The 14,936-nt window shown below is 39.8% G+C and overlaps 1 protein-coding gene across 1 annotated transcript in view; it reads right to left on the bottom strand.

Moving 5' to 3' along the window:
• Nucleotides 1-14,936, bottom strand: part of LOC126284382 (uncharacterized) — a 329,783-nt gene that overhangs the window by 99,018 nt on the left and 215,829 nt on the right. The window contains exons 14-16 of the mRNA XM_049983265.1: nucleotides 11,371-11,486; nucleotides 6,739-6,834; nucleotides 6,420-6,630 (exon numbers count right to left, since the gene is read on the bottom strand). Coding sequence (XP_049839222.1) covers nucleotides 6,420-6,630; nucleotides 6,739-6,834; nucleotides 11,371-11,486 — 423 coding nt within the window. The remainder of the gene's footprint in view (nucleotides 1-6,419; nucleotides 6,631-6,738; nucleotides 6,835-11,370; nucleotides 11,487-14,936) is intronic.

Here is a 14,936-nt window from a genome sequence, read left to right as displayed (position 1 = left end):
TTTCATGTTTTTATAGAAGATTTTCAAGTTTTAGAGGAGCATATCTTATGTGACATAAAGATGAAACTAAAGAAAAAATACTATTGTTTATTTAAATGATGAAGATTATGGTTGAATTTGTTGTGAAATAACTGTATACAAGTGGTAGCAGGGAGTTCCATAAGAAAGATATACTTAAGTCTGCTGACGCATCTGGACTGAAACATTCAATTACTCCACCATATTTTTCGTAGCAGAATGGAGTTGCCCAGCAGGCAGATAGAGTCCTATGTGATGGTCTGCTCTGCCAAGCAACTGTCAACAGCATTGTGGGATGAGGCAATTCTGAACACGCGATCTAGTGTGTATTGTACTGGGCGCACAAAAAAATCTGGTAACACTCCAACAGAGATATTTTTGAACATGGAAGGTAATTTTAATAATTTGGTGGTAGCTTGAATGAAATACTATGCATGAGTACCCATGTAAAAAATGGAAGAAGTATCATGTTAAAATTTGAAAAGGATATCATGGATGGTTTTGATTTTTATAGATATACTGTTTATTTTTCCAAAAAGGGAGTTTGCACAAAGATGGTGCAAAATTCAACACCAACAATTTCAGAAACCATTACTCAACAGACTAAAAGAGTTGTTGATTTGGTACACATAGATGAGAAGGAAGACTTTACAGAAAATGAACACGAAGATTCAGACCACTGACCAAGAATGATGCTTCTTTGTGAGATGCCAAGAAATAACATATAATCAGTGAAGTCAGAAAATTTTGAAGAATGAATGAAAGTAATGGAGAAAGAAATGAATTCTCTGGAGAAAAATAAAACTTGGGAATGAGTTTAAAAATGAAAATAAATAATTTAACAGCAAATCAATTAGCTACTGCTAAAAATTAAATGCAGGTAATGAAGTGGTTCAGATACATGTATTTTCTATAGCGAAAACATGATACTGCTTTTTTTTTTTTAGGTTGATGATGGATTTGCTAAAGGCTTCACTGATACAACAAAGAAACTAATTGAACACTTGGATAAACATTTTCTGGTCACTGCAGAAACTGTTATTAATTCCTGAGCTTATAAATGAAGAAATTTGACAACTGTATTCAAATAAATGAGTCTGCACATGTGAAGAGAATTTTAGAGAATTATGGTAAAACTGACAGAAAACTTTTATTTTCACCAATTGAATTGGGATGCATATTAGATGATATTAAACGTGAAAACAATGAAGACCATAATACTGAAACTTATAGTGATGCTGACCACGGTGGGGACAAATGTACAAGGCAATTATCAAGTGGAATTGCACTCAAGTTTCATGGAAGTCTGATTATATGGAAAAGTAAATTACAGGTCTTTCTTCAATGCAAGCAGAATAGGTGGCTCCAAGTGAAGCTGTCAAATCACTTGCCCTGTCATAAAGCTATATGATAGATGTTTGATATAGATGCTTTACATGGAAGTAGAATCGACCCAAAAACTCAGATGTGCAATAGTCAAAAGCAACTCCATAACCAGTTAACAATAGAATGCTAAAACTACTCTAAGAGTAAGCACACAAGTGTCATACAATACAAAACCTCTCATGCCTGGTGTGGAATCACTTTGATACTATTACAAAATCATGCATGAAAACCACATGACTTGCTTTGCACTGTATTGTCACTCCTGTTTACTGTATCAGTCACCTCTGGGAAAGTGGAACAGTGCCAAAAACAAATCATATTGTATGACCAGAGGGCTTCTTCACGTTGATGGCTGTTGGAACCGATGGTCATGAAGCAGTTGAGACTGTATCAGGATTGTGCAGTGCTGTCCTCATTGAAACTTCTTGAAAGAGGTATGGAGGTTTCATGCAGTCCAGTGAGACAGTAGTGGTTTTGCCATTAATGATAATGCAGAGCATACGGTTACCTTGTTGCACCACTTTATGTGGTCCTGAATAAGGTGGTTTTAATGGGGGTCAGAGCTTGGCATTGAATATATCTCTGGGCTACTGGCAGTGATCGGTGCCAGCATTCTGTTGCAGCCACATGTAGTAAGCTTTGCTTCACGCAGTGGAGAATGGCAAAATAGAGGCAGCCGGTGATTATGGCACTGCAAAGTATGTGTGGCACAGATAGCTCTGCTGACAGTTGCAGTTGCATTGTCAGAGAATCTACACATCAGCAGCCAGGTGGAAGGATCCGCAGGGCTGGGCAGCGACGATGAGGGAGAAACTGTAAGGAAAGCTCAATAAATAATTGTAAAACTCCACACGGTCTAAGCCTTTGGCATAGCCACTGTGTCTGGTGCTAATGAGTACTGCAGAAGTCATAAAAGTGGTCATCTGACATAACAATTCTATCATCCCAGTGCTGGTGGGGTGACATCTCATCATTCTATGATGCACAGTGCCACAAAATTTAGTCAGGTGTATGAACAGGTCGGACTCAAACAGGTACCCATGATTTTCCATGACATGTGAAGGACAAACAAAACATGACACCCAAGTAAAAACAAACACAGAAACTAAGATCTCTGCTGAGATGTTGTTTACTTGTGCAGCTTCCAGCCAGCAGGTGAAACAATCCATCATTGTTAATAAATAGTTGTGGCTCTTTCATGGAGGTTAGAGGACAAAAGTATCAATATGAACATTTGCAAATCGAACTGGTGTATCCAGGAAGATGCCCACTGGCACCTGCATGTCTGTTGACTTTGCTGCATTGATATTTAATACATGTCCATGTCCACTCTCATCATTCTTTCTTGACTACAGGCCATGCAAAACAAGTGTAGACTAGTCATGTCATCACAGAAAAACCCAAATGGTACAGGTTATGTATATTATCAGAAGCACACCTCCCAAATTCCATGGGTAAAAAGGATGAGGTTTGCCACTAGAGACATTGCAGTGAAACTTGGCATCAGCACTGAGTATCACTACTATCTGAAGTTCAAGCAATGATTCAGAGTCTTCAAGAAGGTCGGGCAACTCCTGGTCTGATTGTAGCACTGCCGTGGGTTCAGTGAAATCAGTCAAATGAGTGGTGCTGTCAACATGGGAGAGACAGCCAGCCACTATATTGTCTGTTCCAGAAATGTGTTTTGTGACTTTACGGTACAGATAAATGTAGACCAATTGGTTATGCTGCTGAGGTGAATAGTTCATATTATTTTGTCACAAGCCATATGAGAGGCTTATGATTGGTAAAGATGGTAAATTCTCTAGCCTCCTGTTGAGATCAGAAATATTTAATGGCTTCATAGAATGCTAAATGCTCTCTGTCATAGGCACTCCATTTATGTAGCAACATGAAGAGTTTGTGACAAGAATGCTACCCGCTGCCAAGTCCATCATGAAGTTGTTGCAGTGCTGCACCTATTGCTGTCTGACTCATGTAAACTACCAACACCAATGGTGCACTTTATTCTGGGTGTGCGTTAATGTCATGTGTGCTAAACTCTGCTTGACTACTTTGAAAGCTGAGATCATTTCATCTGGTCATGAAACTTCTGAGTTCCTCTAGCTCTTTGGACTGGTGAGTACCACTGTTAATGATGGTTGCAACTCTGCTGCATGTGGTAGATGTTGGTGATAGAAAGTGAGGACACTGGGGAAATGACACAGGTATTTGCAGATGTTTGTGTCATCTACAGGATATCTTCAACTTTCACCAGCAAGGGTAACAAACCTGACAACATAATCCTGTGACCCAAAAAATTAACTTGTGGCTGGTACTGAAAATGATCCCATACCATTACTATCTTCTGAGCCCTCAGTAAGATTCTCCTGATACTGCTCCAGAGAGATAGAAGACATAAGATTTTCATAAAGATAAGCAAAGTGAAAGTTTAGCCCTTTTATCTTAGAGCTGATGTACCTTTGCATTTCATAGACCAACAGTCGTGAACTGACTCTAAAAAAACGCCAAAAGGAGTGATAGTGGCTGTCTTTTGTATATCTGATTCTGCCACTAGAATCTGCATATATGCTTTTGCATTGTCTAAAACAATGAATATAGTCATGCCACATAATTATGTTCCCAAAGTGATGGTACACGATTATGACTGGGCACAGTTCTGGTGCTTAGGGCCCAATAATCACCACAAGGGCACCATGCAAAATTCTTTTTTGGTACCAAGTGTAATGGAGACAACCAGGTGCTACTCAATGGCTGCATCATGTCTTCTCAAACCATGCTGTCAAATTCCACTACTGCTATGGCAAGTCAATCTGGTGCCAAATACCTAGGTTGGCATGAGATGTGGGCCTTCTGTAGTCTGTATGTGATGCACTGTGTTGTTGCTCATGGAGGTTTTGCAAGACCTAGGTATTTCTTCAGTAAGTCGGAATACTCACTACTGCTATCTTGCATGGGTTTAGTCATGTGTACTGCCACATCTTGACAAAAACCTTAAATTGTCAACCCAGTGACACTCTCAAAAAGTCACATACTTGTCATGCTGGGAAGCAGTTGATAATGTGCCAAAAATCTGTGCTTGTTTTAGGTTCTGACTGCATGGAACTGTAAAATCCCCCATAGAATCACACTGTAGTCTGAAGACTGGGCTGATTCTCAGCATACCATACATTAATATAGTTAAATTGTTGGTGGCTGTCAAACAGAAGGGGGTGTAGGGCCACTTGCTGTGCAACTTTGTACAATAATTAAGAACCAATATGTATGTGCGGCAATTGGTTGACATCTTCTTCTTTAGTGTTCAAACCTGAGGTTGGTTTGCAGCAGAGCGCCATTCCTCTCTTCTGTCTGCTTTCCTCTTCATTTCCACATATGTGTTACATCCAACGTCATTCATGATCTGTTGCATGTATGATATCCTTGGTCGCCCCCACCGATTCCTTCCCTCAATAACTCCTTCTGCTATTGTTCCAATGATATTGTTGTGTCGTAGGATGTGCCCTACAAGTTTGTCTCTTCTTGTTTGGATGTGCCTCCACAGAGATCTGGTTTCCTGTACTCTTCTAAGCACCTCTTCATTTGTTACTTTGTCTGTCCAGCTGATCTTCATCATCCTTCTATAGCACCACATCTCCAGGGCCTCTAGCCGTCTTCTCTCTGCTCTTCCAACTGCCCAAGTTTCACATCCATATAGGGCCACACTCCAAACGAAACCTTTCATGATGCGTTTCCTTATTTTCAGACTGATGTTGTTGCTGGTGAGTAAGTTCCTTCTCCGATTAAATGCAATTTTGGCCTTTTGTATTCTGGTCGCAATTTCTTTCCGGCTTCTACCATCCCTTGTGATTTTGCTTCCCAGGTAAGTAAATTCCTGTATCACTTCCAGCTCCTCTCTTCCAATTCTAATTCTCGGACGTTCATATTCTGCTCCTGTACTGCATACCATCACTTTAGTCTTTTTCTTGTTTATTCTCATTCCATACTGATTGTATAGAATTTTTTCCGTTGTTCTGAGGACTTCCTCTAGATCTTCTTCTGTCTCCGTGACTATAGCAATATCATCTGCATAACGTACCATGTCTATCTTCTGCCCATTAATTTTGATCCCCACCTCAGTAGTTTCTCGAACTTGGTCTATAGCTTCCTGGATGTAAGCATTGAATATAAGAGGAGAGAGAGCACATCCTTGTCTTACCCCTTTTCTAATATTTGCTTGTTGTTCCTGGTGACAGTTCCTAATCACTGCCACCTCATTCTTATAGAAACTGAGTATCACGCGGATGTCTTTGTACTTTATTCCAATTTTCCTCAGCACTCTGAACATCTCTTGCCAGATAACGTTATCAAATGCCTTTTCCATGTCTATAAAGGCAATATAAGTTGGTTTATTTTTCTGTAATTGCTTTTCGATAATGAGTCTTAGTGCCAGAATCGCCTCTCTTGTTCCCAATTCCCTTCTGAAACCAAACTGATCTTCACTCAGCATATCCTCCACCTTCTCTTCAATTCTCTTCAGAACTATTTTTATGAGAATTTTTGATGCATGTGATATTAGGCTAAGAGTTCAGTGCTGTTCACATTTTGTAGCTGCTGCCTTCTTTGGTATAGGAACAATGATACATTTCTGGAAGTCTGTCGGTATCTCTCCTGTGTTATAGATGGACCTAATAAGTTTAAGCAGCATCATTTTCATGCCATCACCAGCATTCTTTATTAGTTCTGCAGGGATGTCATCAATACCCGTTGCTTTGTTGTCCTGTAGTTCTTTTAGAGCTCTGTCAAATTCTTCTTGCAGAATGTCATCTCCCTTGTCATCTTCGTCTACTTCCTCTTCTCTTCTTGACATGGATGCCCTGAATCTGGTCAAGTGTAACAGAAGAATCGCAAGCAAAGATCATACAGTTATTTCAATACATACAAGAAAATTACTGAAGTTATACCACAAGAAATATTTGTCTTATTCTAAAATCTGTCCCATTACCATCAGAAAGATTCACAGTTTATTAAAAACTTACTGCCAGTATCAGTCGGCTTAATTTCACCTATCACCATAACTCTGCTTTTATCTCCAGATTTAAGGGCATCTCTCAAGTGAATGATGGGTTCATTTACAACATCATAATTTATTTTCACCAATTTGGCAGCTTCATCTGCAATCACATGTGACTCTGCCACAATCACACCTACTGGCTGTCCATTGTACTTTACATTTCCAGAACAAAATATCTAGAAAGATAGTAGAAATGTTTCATTAATGTGATGTGGAGAAACTTGCTTGGTTTCTAACAGCAAAGGCTGTACTCTGTATTTTAATGGTTTTTTCATTGATCTTACCTCCTCATCAGTAAAGCTGGTCAAAGTTTTTGGGTAAAAGTTGTTCTTTCCTGGAATATCTTTTGCATCATAATATGCTACCACTCCAGGCACAGCCTAGAACATTTGCAGGGAGTTCGTATAAACAATATGGACTGAAGGCATTAGTAGTTGCTTTTATCTGTGTTAATAGTAAAGTAAGAAAAAGGAAAAAAATGGTTAAGATTTAATGTTGTGTTCACAATGACATCAAATAAGAGAGGATGCACAATATCACATAAGACAAGGATGGGGAAAGATATTGCTCACGTCCATTCTTGTCTTTCCTCAATAAATTTTGAGAAGGTAAAAATAAAAAAAACCTATATCTGGATGTCTGGAGAGGGATTTTAACATCACTATATCAAAAACAAGTGCAGTTTCTTTACTATTGTGTCACAAGCTAACTTCTGTGACAGTTCTGTATAAGGCACAATGCACAGATTTTGAGATAATGTGGATGCCCATTTAAAATATGAGTCACAGTGACATATCATATATGTAGTCCACCTGCTGAACTGAGTGGTAATAAACTTGCCTCCCATGCAGCAGGTACGGGTTCGATTCCCAGCCAGGATGGAGATTTTCTCTGCTTATGGACAGCATTGTTGTCCTTGTCAAAATTTCATCCTCTTCACTGGTACAAGTCGCCCAATGTGGCATTGACTGAAATAAGACTTGCACTTGGCGGCCAACTTCACTGGATGAGGCTGCCCAGCCAACAATGCCAAACAATCGTTTCATTTTTCATCATATAAGTAGAAATTGTGCACTTTGTTACTCACGAATTTTCATCACGTTTAATAACCTTTACTTATTGTGCATCCATGATAACACAGGGTTAGCAGAAAGTCATCATTATCAGCATCCATTTGTGTACTTTTTAAAAATTAATAAACGGCCTTGCTGTGCTGGTACTGCGAACGGCTGAAAGCAAGGGGAAACTACGGCCATAATTTTTCCCGAGGGCACGTAGCTTTACTGTATGATTAAATGATGATGGCGTCGTCTTGGGTAAAATATTCCAGAAGTAAAATAGTCCCCCATTCGGATCTCCGAGCAGGGACTACTCAAGAGGATGTCGTTATCAGGAGAAAGAAAACTGGTGTTCTATGGATCGGAGCGTGGAATGTCAGATCACTCAATCGGGCAGGTAGGTTAGAAAATTTAAAAAGGGAAATGGATAGGTTAAAGTTAGATATAGTGGGAATTAGTGAAGTTCGGTGGAAGGAGGAACAAGACTTCTGGTCAGGTGACTACAGTGTTATAAACACAAAATCAAATAGGGGTAATGCAGGAGTAGGTTTAATAATGAATAGGAAAATAGGAATGTGGGTAAGCTACTACAAACAGCATAGTGAATGCATTATTGTGGCCAAGATAGATACGAAGCCCACACCTACTACAGTAGTGCAAGTTTATATGCCAACTAGTTCTGCAGATGATGAAGAAATTGAAGAAATGTATGATGAAATAAAAAAAATGGTTGAGATAGTGAAGGGTGATGAAAATTTAATAGTCATGGGTGACTGGAATTCGGTTGTAGGAAAAGGGAGAGAAGGAAACGTAGTAGGTGAATATGGATTGGGGGAGAGAAATGAAAGAGGAAGCCGCCTGGTAAAATTTTGAACAGAGCACAACTTAATCATAGCTAACACTTGGTTTAAGAATCATGAAAGAAGGTTGTATACATGGAAGAACCCTGGAGACACTAAAAGGTATCAGATAGATTATATAATGCTAAGACAGAGATTTAGGAACCAGGTTTTAAATTGTAAGACATTTCCAGGGGCAGATGTGGACTCTGACCACAATCTATTGGTTATGAACTGTAAATTAAAACTGAAGAAACTGCAAAAGGTGGGAATTTAAGGAGATGGGACCTGGATAAACTGAAAGAAGTAGAGGTTGTACAGAATTTCAAGGAGAGTATAAGGGAACAATTGACAGGAATGGGGGAAAGAGATACAGTAGAAGAAGAATGGGTAGCTTTGAGTGATGAAGTAGTGAAGGCAGTGGAGGATCAAGTAGGTAAAAAGACGAGGGCTAGTAGAAATCCTTGGGTAACAGAAGAAATATTAAATTTAATTGATGAAAGGACAAAATATAAAAATGCAGTAAATGAAGCAGGCAAAAAGGAATACAAACGTCTCAAAAATGAGATCGACAGGAAGTGCAAAATGGCTAAGCAGGGATGGCTAGAGGACAAATGTAAGGATGTAGAGGCTTATCTCACTAGGGGTAAGATAGATACTGCCTACAGAAAAATTAAAGAGACCTTTGGAGATAAGAGAACCACTTGTATGAACATCAAGAGCTCAGGTGGAAACCCAGTTTTAAGCAAAGAAGGGAAAGCAGAAAGGTGGAAGGAGTATATAGAGGGTCTATACAAGGGCGATGTACTTGAGAACAATATTATGGAAATGGAGGAGAATGTGGATGAGGATGAGATGGGAGGTGCGATACTGCGTGAAGAGTTTGACAGGACATTGAAAGAACTGAGTCGAAACAAGGCCCCCGGAGTAGACAACATTCCATTAGAACTACTGATGGCCTTGGGAGAGCCAGTCCTGACAAAACTCTACCATCTGGTGAGCAAGGTGTATGAAACAGGTGAAATATCCTCAGACTTCAAGAAGAACATAAGAATTCCAATCCCAAAGAAAGCAGGTGTTGACAAATGTGAAAATTACCGAACAATCAGTCTAATAAGCCACAGCTGCAAAATACTAACACGAATTGTGTACAGATGAATGGAAATACTAGTAGAAGCTGACCTCAGGGAAGATCAGTTTGGATTCCGTAGAAATGTAGGAACACGTGAGGCAATACTGACCTTACGACTTATCTTAGAAGCTAGATTAAGGAAAGGCAGACCTACGTTTCTAGCATTTGTAGACTTAGATAAAGCTTTTGACAATGTTGACTGGAATACTCTCTTCCAAATTCTAAAGGTGGCAGGGGTAAAATACAGGGAGCGAAAGGCTATTTACAATTTGTACAGAAACCAGATGGCAGTTATAAGAGTTGAGGGGCATGAAAGGGAAGCAGTGGTTGGGAAGGGAGTGAGAAGGGTTGTAGTCTCTCCCCGATGTTATTCAATCTGTATATTGATCAAGCAGTAAAGGAAACAAAAGATAAATTCGGAGTAGGTATTAAAATCCAGGGAGAAGAAATAAAAACTTCGAGGTTCGCCGATGACATTGTAATCCTGTCAGAGACAGCAAAGGACATGGAAGAGCAGTTGAATGGAAAGGACAGTGTCTTGAAAGGAGGGTATAAGATGAACATCAACAAAAGCAAAACAAGGATAATGGAATGTAGTCAAATTAAGTCGGGTGATACTGAGGGAATTAGATTAGGAAATGAGACACTTAAAGTAGTAAAGGAGTTTTGCTATTTGGGGAGCAAAGTAACTGATGATGGTCAAAATAGAGAGGATATAAAATGTAGACTGGCAATGGTCAGGAAAATGTTTCTGAAGAAGAGAAATTTGTTAACATCGAGTATAGGTTTAAGTGTCAAGAAGTCATTTCTGAAAGTATTTGTATGGAGTGTAGCCGTGTATGGAAGTGAATCATGGATGATAAATAGTTTGGACAAGAAGAGAATAGAAGCTTTCGAAATGTGGTGCTACACAAGAATGCTGATGTTTAGATGGGTAGATCACATAACTAATGAGGAAGTATTGAATCAGATTGGGGAGAAGAGAAGTTTGTGGCACAACTTGACTAGAAGAAGGGGTCGGTTGGTAGGACATGTTCTGAGGCATCAAGGGATCACCAATTTAGTACTGGAGGGCAGCATGGAGGGTAAAAATTGTAGAGGGAGACCAAGAGATGAATATACTAAGCAGATTCAGAAGGATGTAGGTTGCAGTAGGTACTGGGAGATGAAGATGCTTGCACAGGATAGAGTAGCATGGAAAGCTGCATCAAACCAGTCTCAGGACTGAAGACCACAACAACAACAACAACAACAACAACAAGAATATTCTATGGTTTTTAGTAATATTTATATCAATTTAACTACAAATTGGAAAAAAACCAACAATGAATGTTGAAATATCTTACATTACTTGCTTGCAAAAAACTTCTCAAGCTTGCCTAGTAAACAGACTTGCAAATATTCAGTTAAAACTCTCAACTTTTTACACTCAGTACAGAAACAAGTAAGGGTACAAACTGCACCAAACATGGCTCAACCCCCATACACAGAAAATAATGACAGCTATCACAAAATTGTTGGGAGTGTTTATGTACAAATGCTCTTTATTTCATAAAGGAGCTTGATGCTGCCCCAGGAAGCCAAAAGCTGGTTCATAACAAATTGTAAAACAAATACTGTGTGTTCAACTTTTAATAAAAGCCCTTCCTATTCTGGAAGATGTTTTGACCCGAGCAAGTACTATAAAAGAGCCTGGAAGATTCCAGACATCAAGGAAACAGACAGAATTACTTTTTTTTCATTGACAATGAAAATGATTAATGGAAGGCTATAATATTAAAATGTTCTCCTATTGAATGAACTAAAATCTCTCTTCACATAAGACATAACATTTTTGTGAAACTAAAACTGCAGTACTTGTATGCAATATACAGCATCAACACTTACCAAAGCATCACTGGGATCTGTGTCTCTTATGTGACCATTTGCGATAGATGTAACAACAAAGGCACAATATAGTTCACCTGGCATGGTTGGCAAATCGTTTACATACATTGCTTCTCCTGTAATGATAAAAAATAACTTTAAGGGGCATACATGTCTTTGTTAATCCATTTTGTAATCTTACTAAGAGCTGAGATTCAACCGTATCAATTACTCAAAAGTTTTTGAATGTTTTTACTATCAAATAAGTTATTTATTGTTCCTGAATGTAAATAGATGAATTGATTTTCAGTGTAAATATCAAACTCCCATCTTCCTTTCATGTTTTTATTTGTGCTTGTTGTTTAGTTGTTTCTAATTTTTTGTCCACTACAGTGTGATGCATTACCAGAGATTATACTAATATCATCATCAGTTACCTATAAAGTACAGGTTTCTGAGTTGAACATTGCAAACTCCCACACCATTTATAGTATAACATTCCTAATTAAGCAATGGAAAGTTCAAGTTAGAATATCAACAATATTATGAAAGAGATACAAGAATTATTCAGAAAGTAACTTCCTGTCAGCCATTAAAAAGGAGCCACTGTGAAAATCAGAAATGGATTGTTTACAACAGTTAGCTACAACTTCCAGCTACTTACATGGTCTGTTCAAAAACTCTGGAAATTTGACCACGAACTTTTTTGTAGCATACCTTTAAATTATTGTGCATGGTCACCTTTAAAATACTCTCCTTGACAATTGATGCACCACTCTAAATGCCATTCCCACTTCCAGAAGCAGTCTTAGTATGAAGAATGAGATTTTCACTCTGCAACAGAGTGTGTGCTGGCTGATATGAAACTTCCTGGCAGATTATAACTGTGTGCTGGACCAAGACTCAAACTTGGGACCTTTGCCTCTACCAAGAGCACTTTGCCAGTGAAAGGAAAAGGTGCCAAGTCCAAGTCTCGGTCTAGCATACAGTTTTAATCTGCCAGGAAGTCTTATATCAGCATACACTCTGCAGCAAAGAGAAAATCTCATTCTGGTAACATCTCCCAGGCTGTGGCTAAGCCATGTCTCCATAGTATTCTTTGTTTCAGGAGTGCTAGTTCTGCAAGTTTCACAGAAGAGCTTCTTCGAACTTTGGAAGGTAGGAGACAAGGTACTGGCAGAATTGAAGCTGTGAGGATGGGTTGTGAGTTGTGCTTGAGTAGCTCAGTTGGTAGAGCACTTGCCTGCAAAAGGCAAAGGTCCCGAGTTAGAGTCTCAGACCGGCACATAATCTTAATCTGCCAGGAAATTTCATATCAATGCACACTCTGTTGCAAAGGAAACATCCCCCAAGGCTGTGGCTAAGCCATGTCTCTGCAATATCATTTCTTCCAGGAGTGCTAGTTCTGCAAGTTTTGCAGAAGAGCTTCTGTGAAGTTTGGAAGGTAGGAGACAAGGTACCGGCAGAATTGATGCTGTTAGGACAGCTCATGGGTTGTGCTTGGGTAGCTCAGTTGGTGGAGCACTTCTACATCTACATCTACATCTACATCCGTACTCCGCAAGCCACCTGACGGTGTGTGGCGGAGGGTACCCTGAGTACCTCTATCGGTTCTCCCTTCTATTCCAGTCTCGTATTGTACGTGGAAAGAAGGATTGTCGGTATGCTTCTGTGTGGGCTCTAATCTCTCTGATTTTATCCTCATGGTCTCTTCGCGAGATATACGTAGGAGGGAGCAATATACTGCTTGACTCTTCGGTGAAGGTATGTTCTCGAAACTTTAACAAAAGCCCGTACCGAGCTACTGAGCGTCTCTCCTGCAGAGTCTTCCACTGGAGTTTATCTATCATCTCCGTAACGCTTTCGCAATTACTAAATGATCCTGTAACGAAGCGCGCTGCTCTCCGTTGGATCTTCTCTATCTCTTCTATCAACCCTACCTGGTGCGGATCCCACACTGCTGAGCAGTATTCAAGCATTGGGCGAACAAGCGTACTGTAACCTACTTCCTTTGTTGTCGGATTGCATTTCCTTAGGATTCTTCCAATGAATCTCAGTCTGGCATCTGCTTTACCGACGATCAACTTTATATGATCATTCCATTTTAAATCACTCCTAATGCGTACTCCCAGATAATTTATGGAATTAACTGCTTCCAGTTGCTGACCTGCTATTTTGTAGCTAAATGATAAGGGACCTATCTTTCTATGTATTCGCATCACATTACACTTCGCTACATTGAGATTCAATTGCCATTCCGTGCACCATGCGTCAATTCGCTGCAGATCCTCCTGCATTTCAGTACAATTTTCCATTGTTGCAACCTCTCGATACACCACAGCATCATCTGCAAAAAGCCTCAGTGAACTTCCGATGTCATCCACCAGGTCATTTATGTATATTGTGAATAGCAACGGTCCTATGACACTCCCCTGCGGCACACCTGAAATCACTCTTACTTCGGAAGACTTCTCTCCATTGAGAATGACCTGCTGCGTTCTGTTATCTAGGAACTCCTCAATCCAATCACACAATTGATCTGATAGTCCGTATGCTCTTACTTTGTTCATTAAACGACTATGGGGAACTGTGTCAAACGCCTTGCGGAAGTCAAGAAACACGGCATCTACCTGTGAACCCGTGTCTAAGGCCCTCTGAGTCTCGTGGACGAATAGCGCGAGCTGGGTTTCACACGATCGTCTTTTTCGAAACCCATGCTGATTCCTACAGAGTAGATTTCTAGTCTCCAGAAAAGTCATTATACTCGAACATAATACGTGTTCCAAAATTCTACAACTGATCGACGTTAGAGATATAGGTCTATAGTTCTGCACATCTGTTCGACGTCCCTTCTTGAGAACGGGGATGACCTGTGCCCTTTTCCAATCCTTTGGAACGCTTCGCTCTTCTAGAGACCTACGGTACACCACTGCAAGAAGGGGGGCAAGTTCCTTCGCGTACTCTGTGTAAAATCGAACTGGTATCCCATCAGGACCAGCGGCCTTTCCTCTTTTGAGCGATTTTAATTGTTTCTCTATCCCTCTGTCGTCTACTTCGATATCTACCATTTTGTCAACTGTGCGACAATCTAGAGAAGGAAGCACAGTGCAGTCTTCCTCTGTGAAACAGCTTTGGAAGAAGAAATTTAGTAATTCGGCCTTTAGTCTGTCATCCTCTGTTTCAGTACCATTTTGGTCACAGAGTGTCTGGACATTTTGTTTTGATCCACCTACCGCTTTGACATAGGACCAAAATTTCTTAGGATTTTCTGCCAAGTCAGTACATAGAACGTTACTTTCGAATTCATTGAAAGCCTCTCGCATAGCCCTCCTCACACTACATTTCGCTTCGCGTAATTTTTGTTTGTCTGCAAGGCTTTGGCTATGTTTATGTTTGCTGTGAAGTTCCCTTTGCTTCCGCAGCAGTTTTCTAACTCGGTTGTTGTACCACGGTGGCTCTTTTCCATCTCTTACGATCTTGCTTGGCACATACTCATCTAACGCATATTGTACCATGGTTTTGAACTTTGTCCACTGATCCTCAACACTATCTGCACTTGAGACAAAACTTTTGTGTTGAGCCGTCAG

The sequence above is a fragment of the Schistocerca gregaria genome, chromosome 8, assembly GCF_023897955.1.
Source record: "Schistocerca gregaria isolate iqSchGreg1 chromosome 8, iqSchGreg1.2, whole genome shotgun sequence".
Taxonomy (NCBI): domain Eukaryota; kingdom Metazoa; phylum Arthropoda; class Insecta; order Orthoptera; family Acrididae; genus Schistocerca; species Schistocerca gregaria.
The sequence above is the reverse complement of the archived record's forward strand: the minus strand, read 5'-3'. Positions and strand labels throughout refer to the sequence as shown.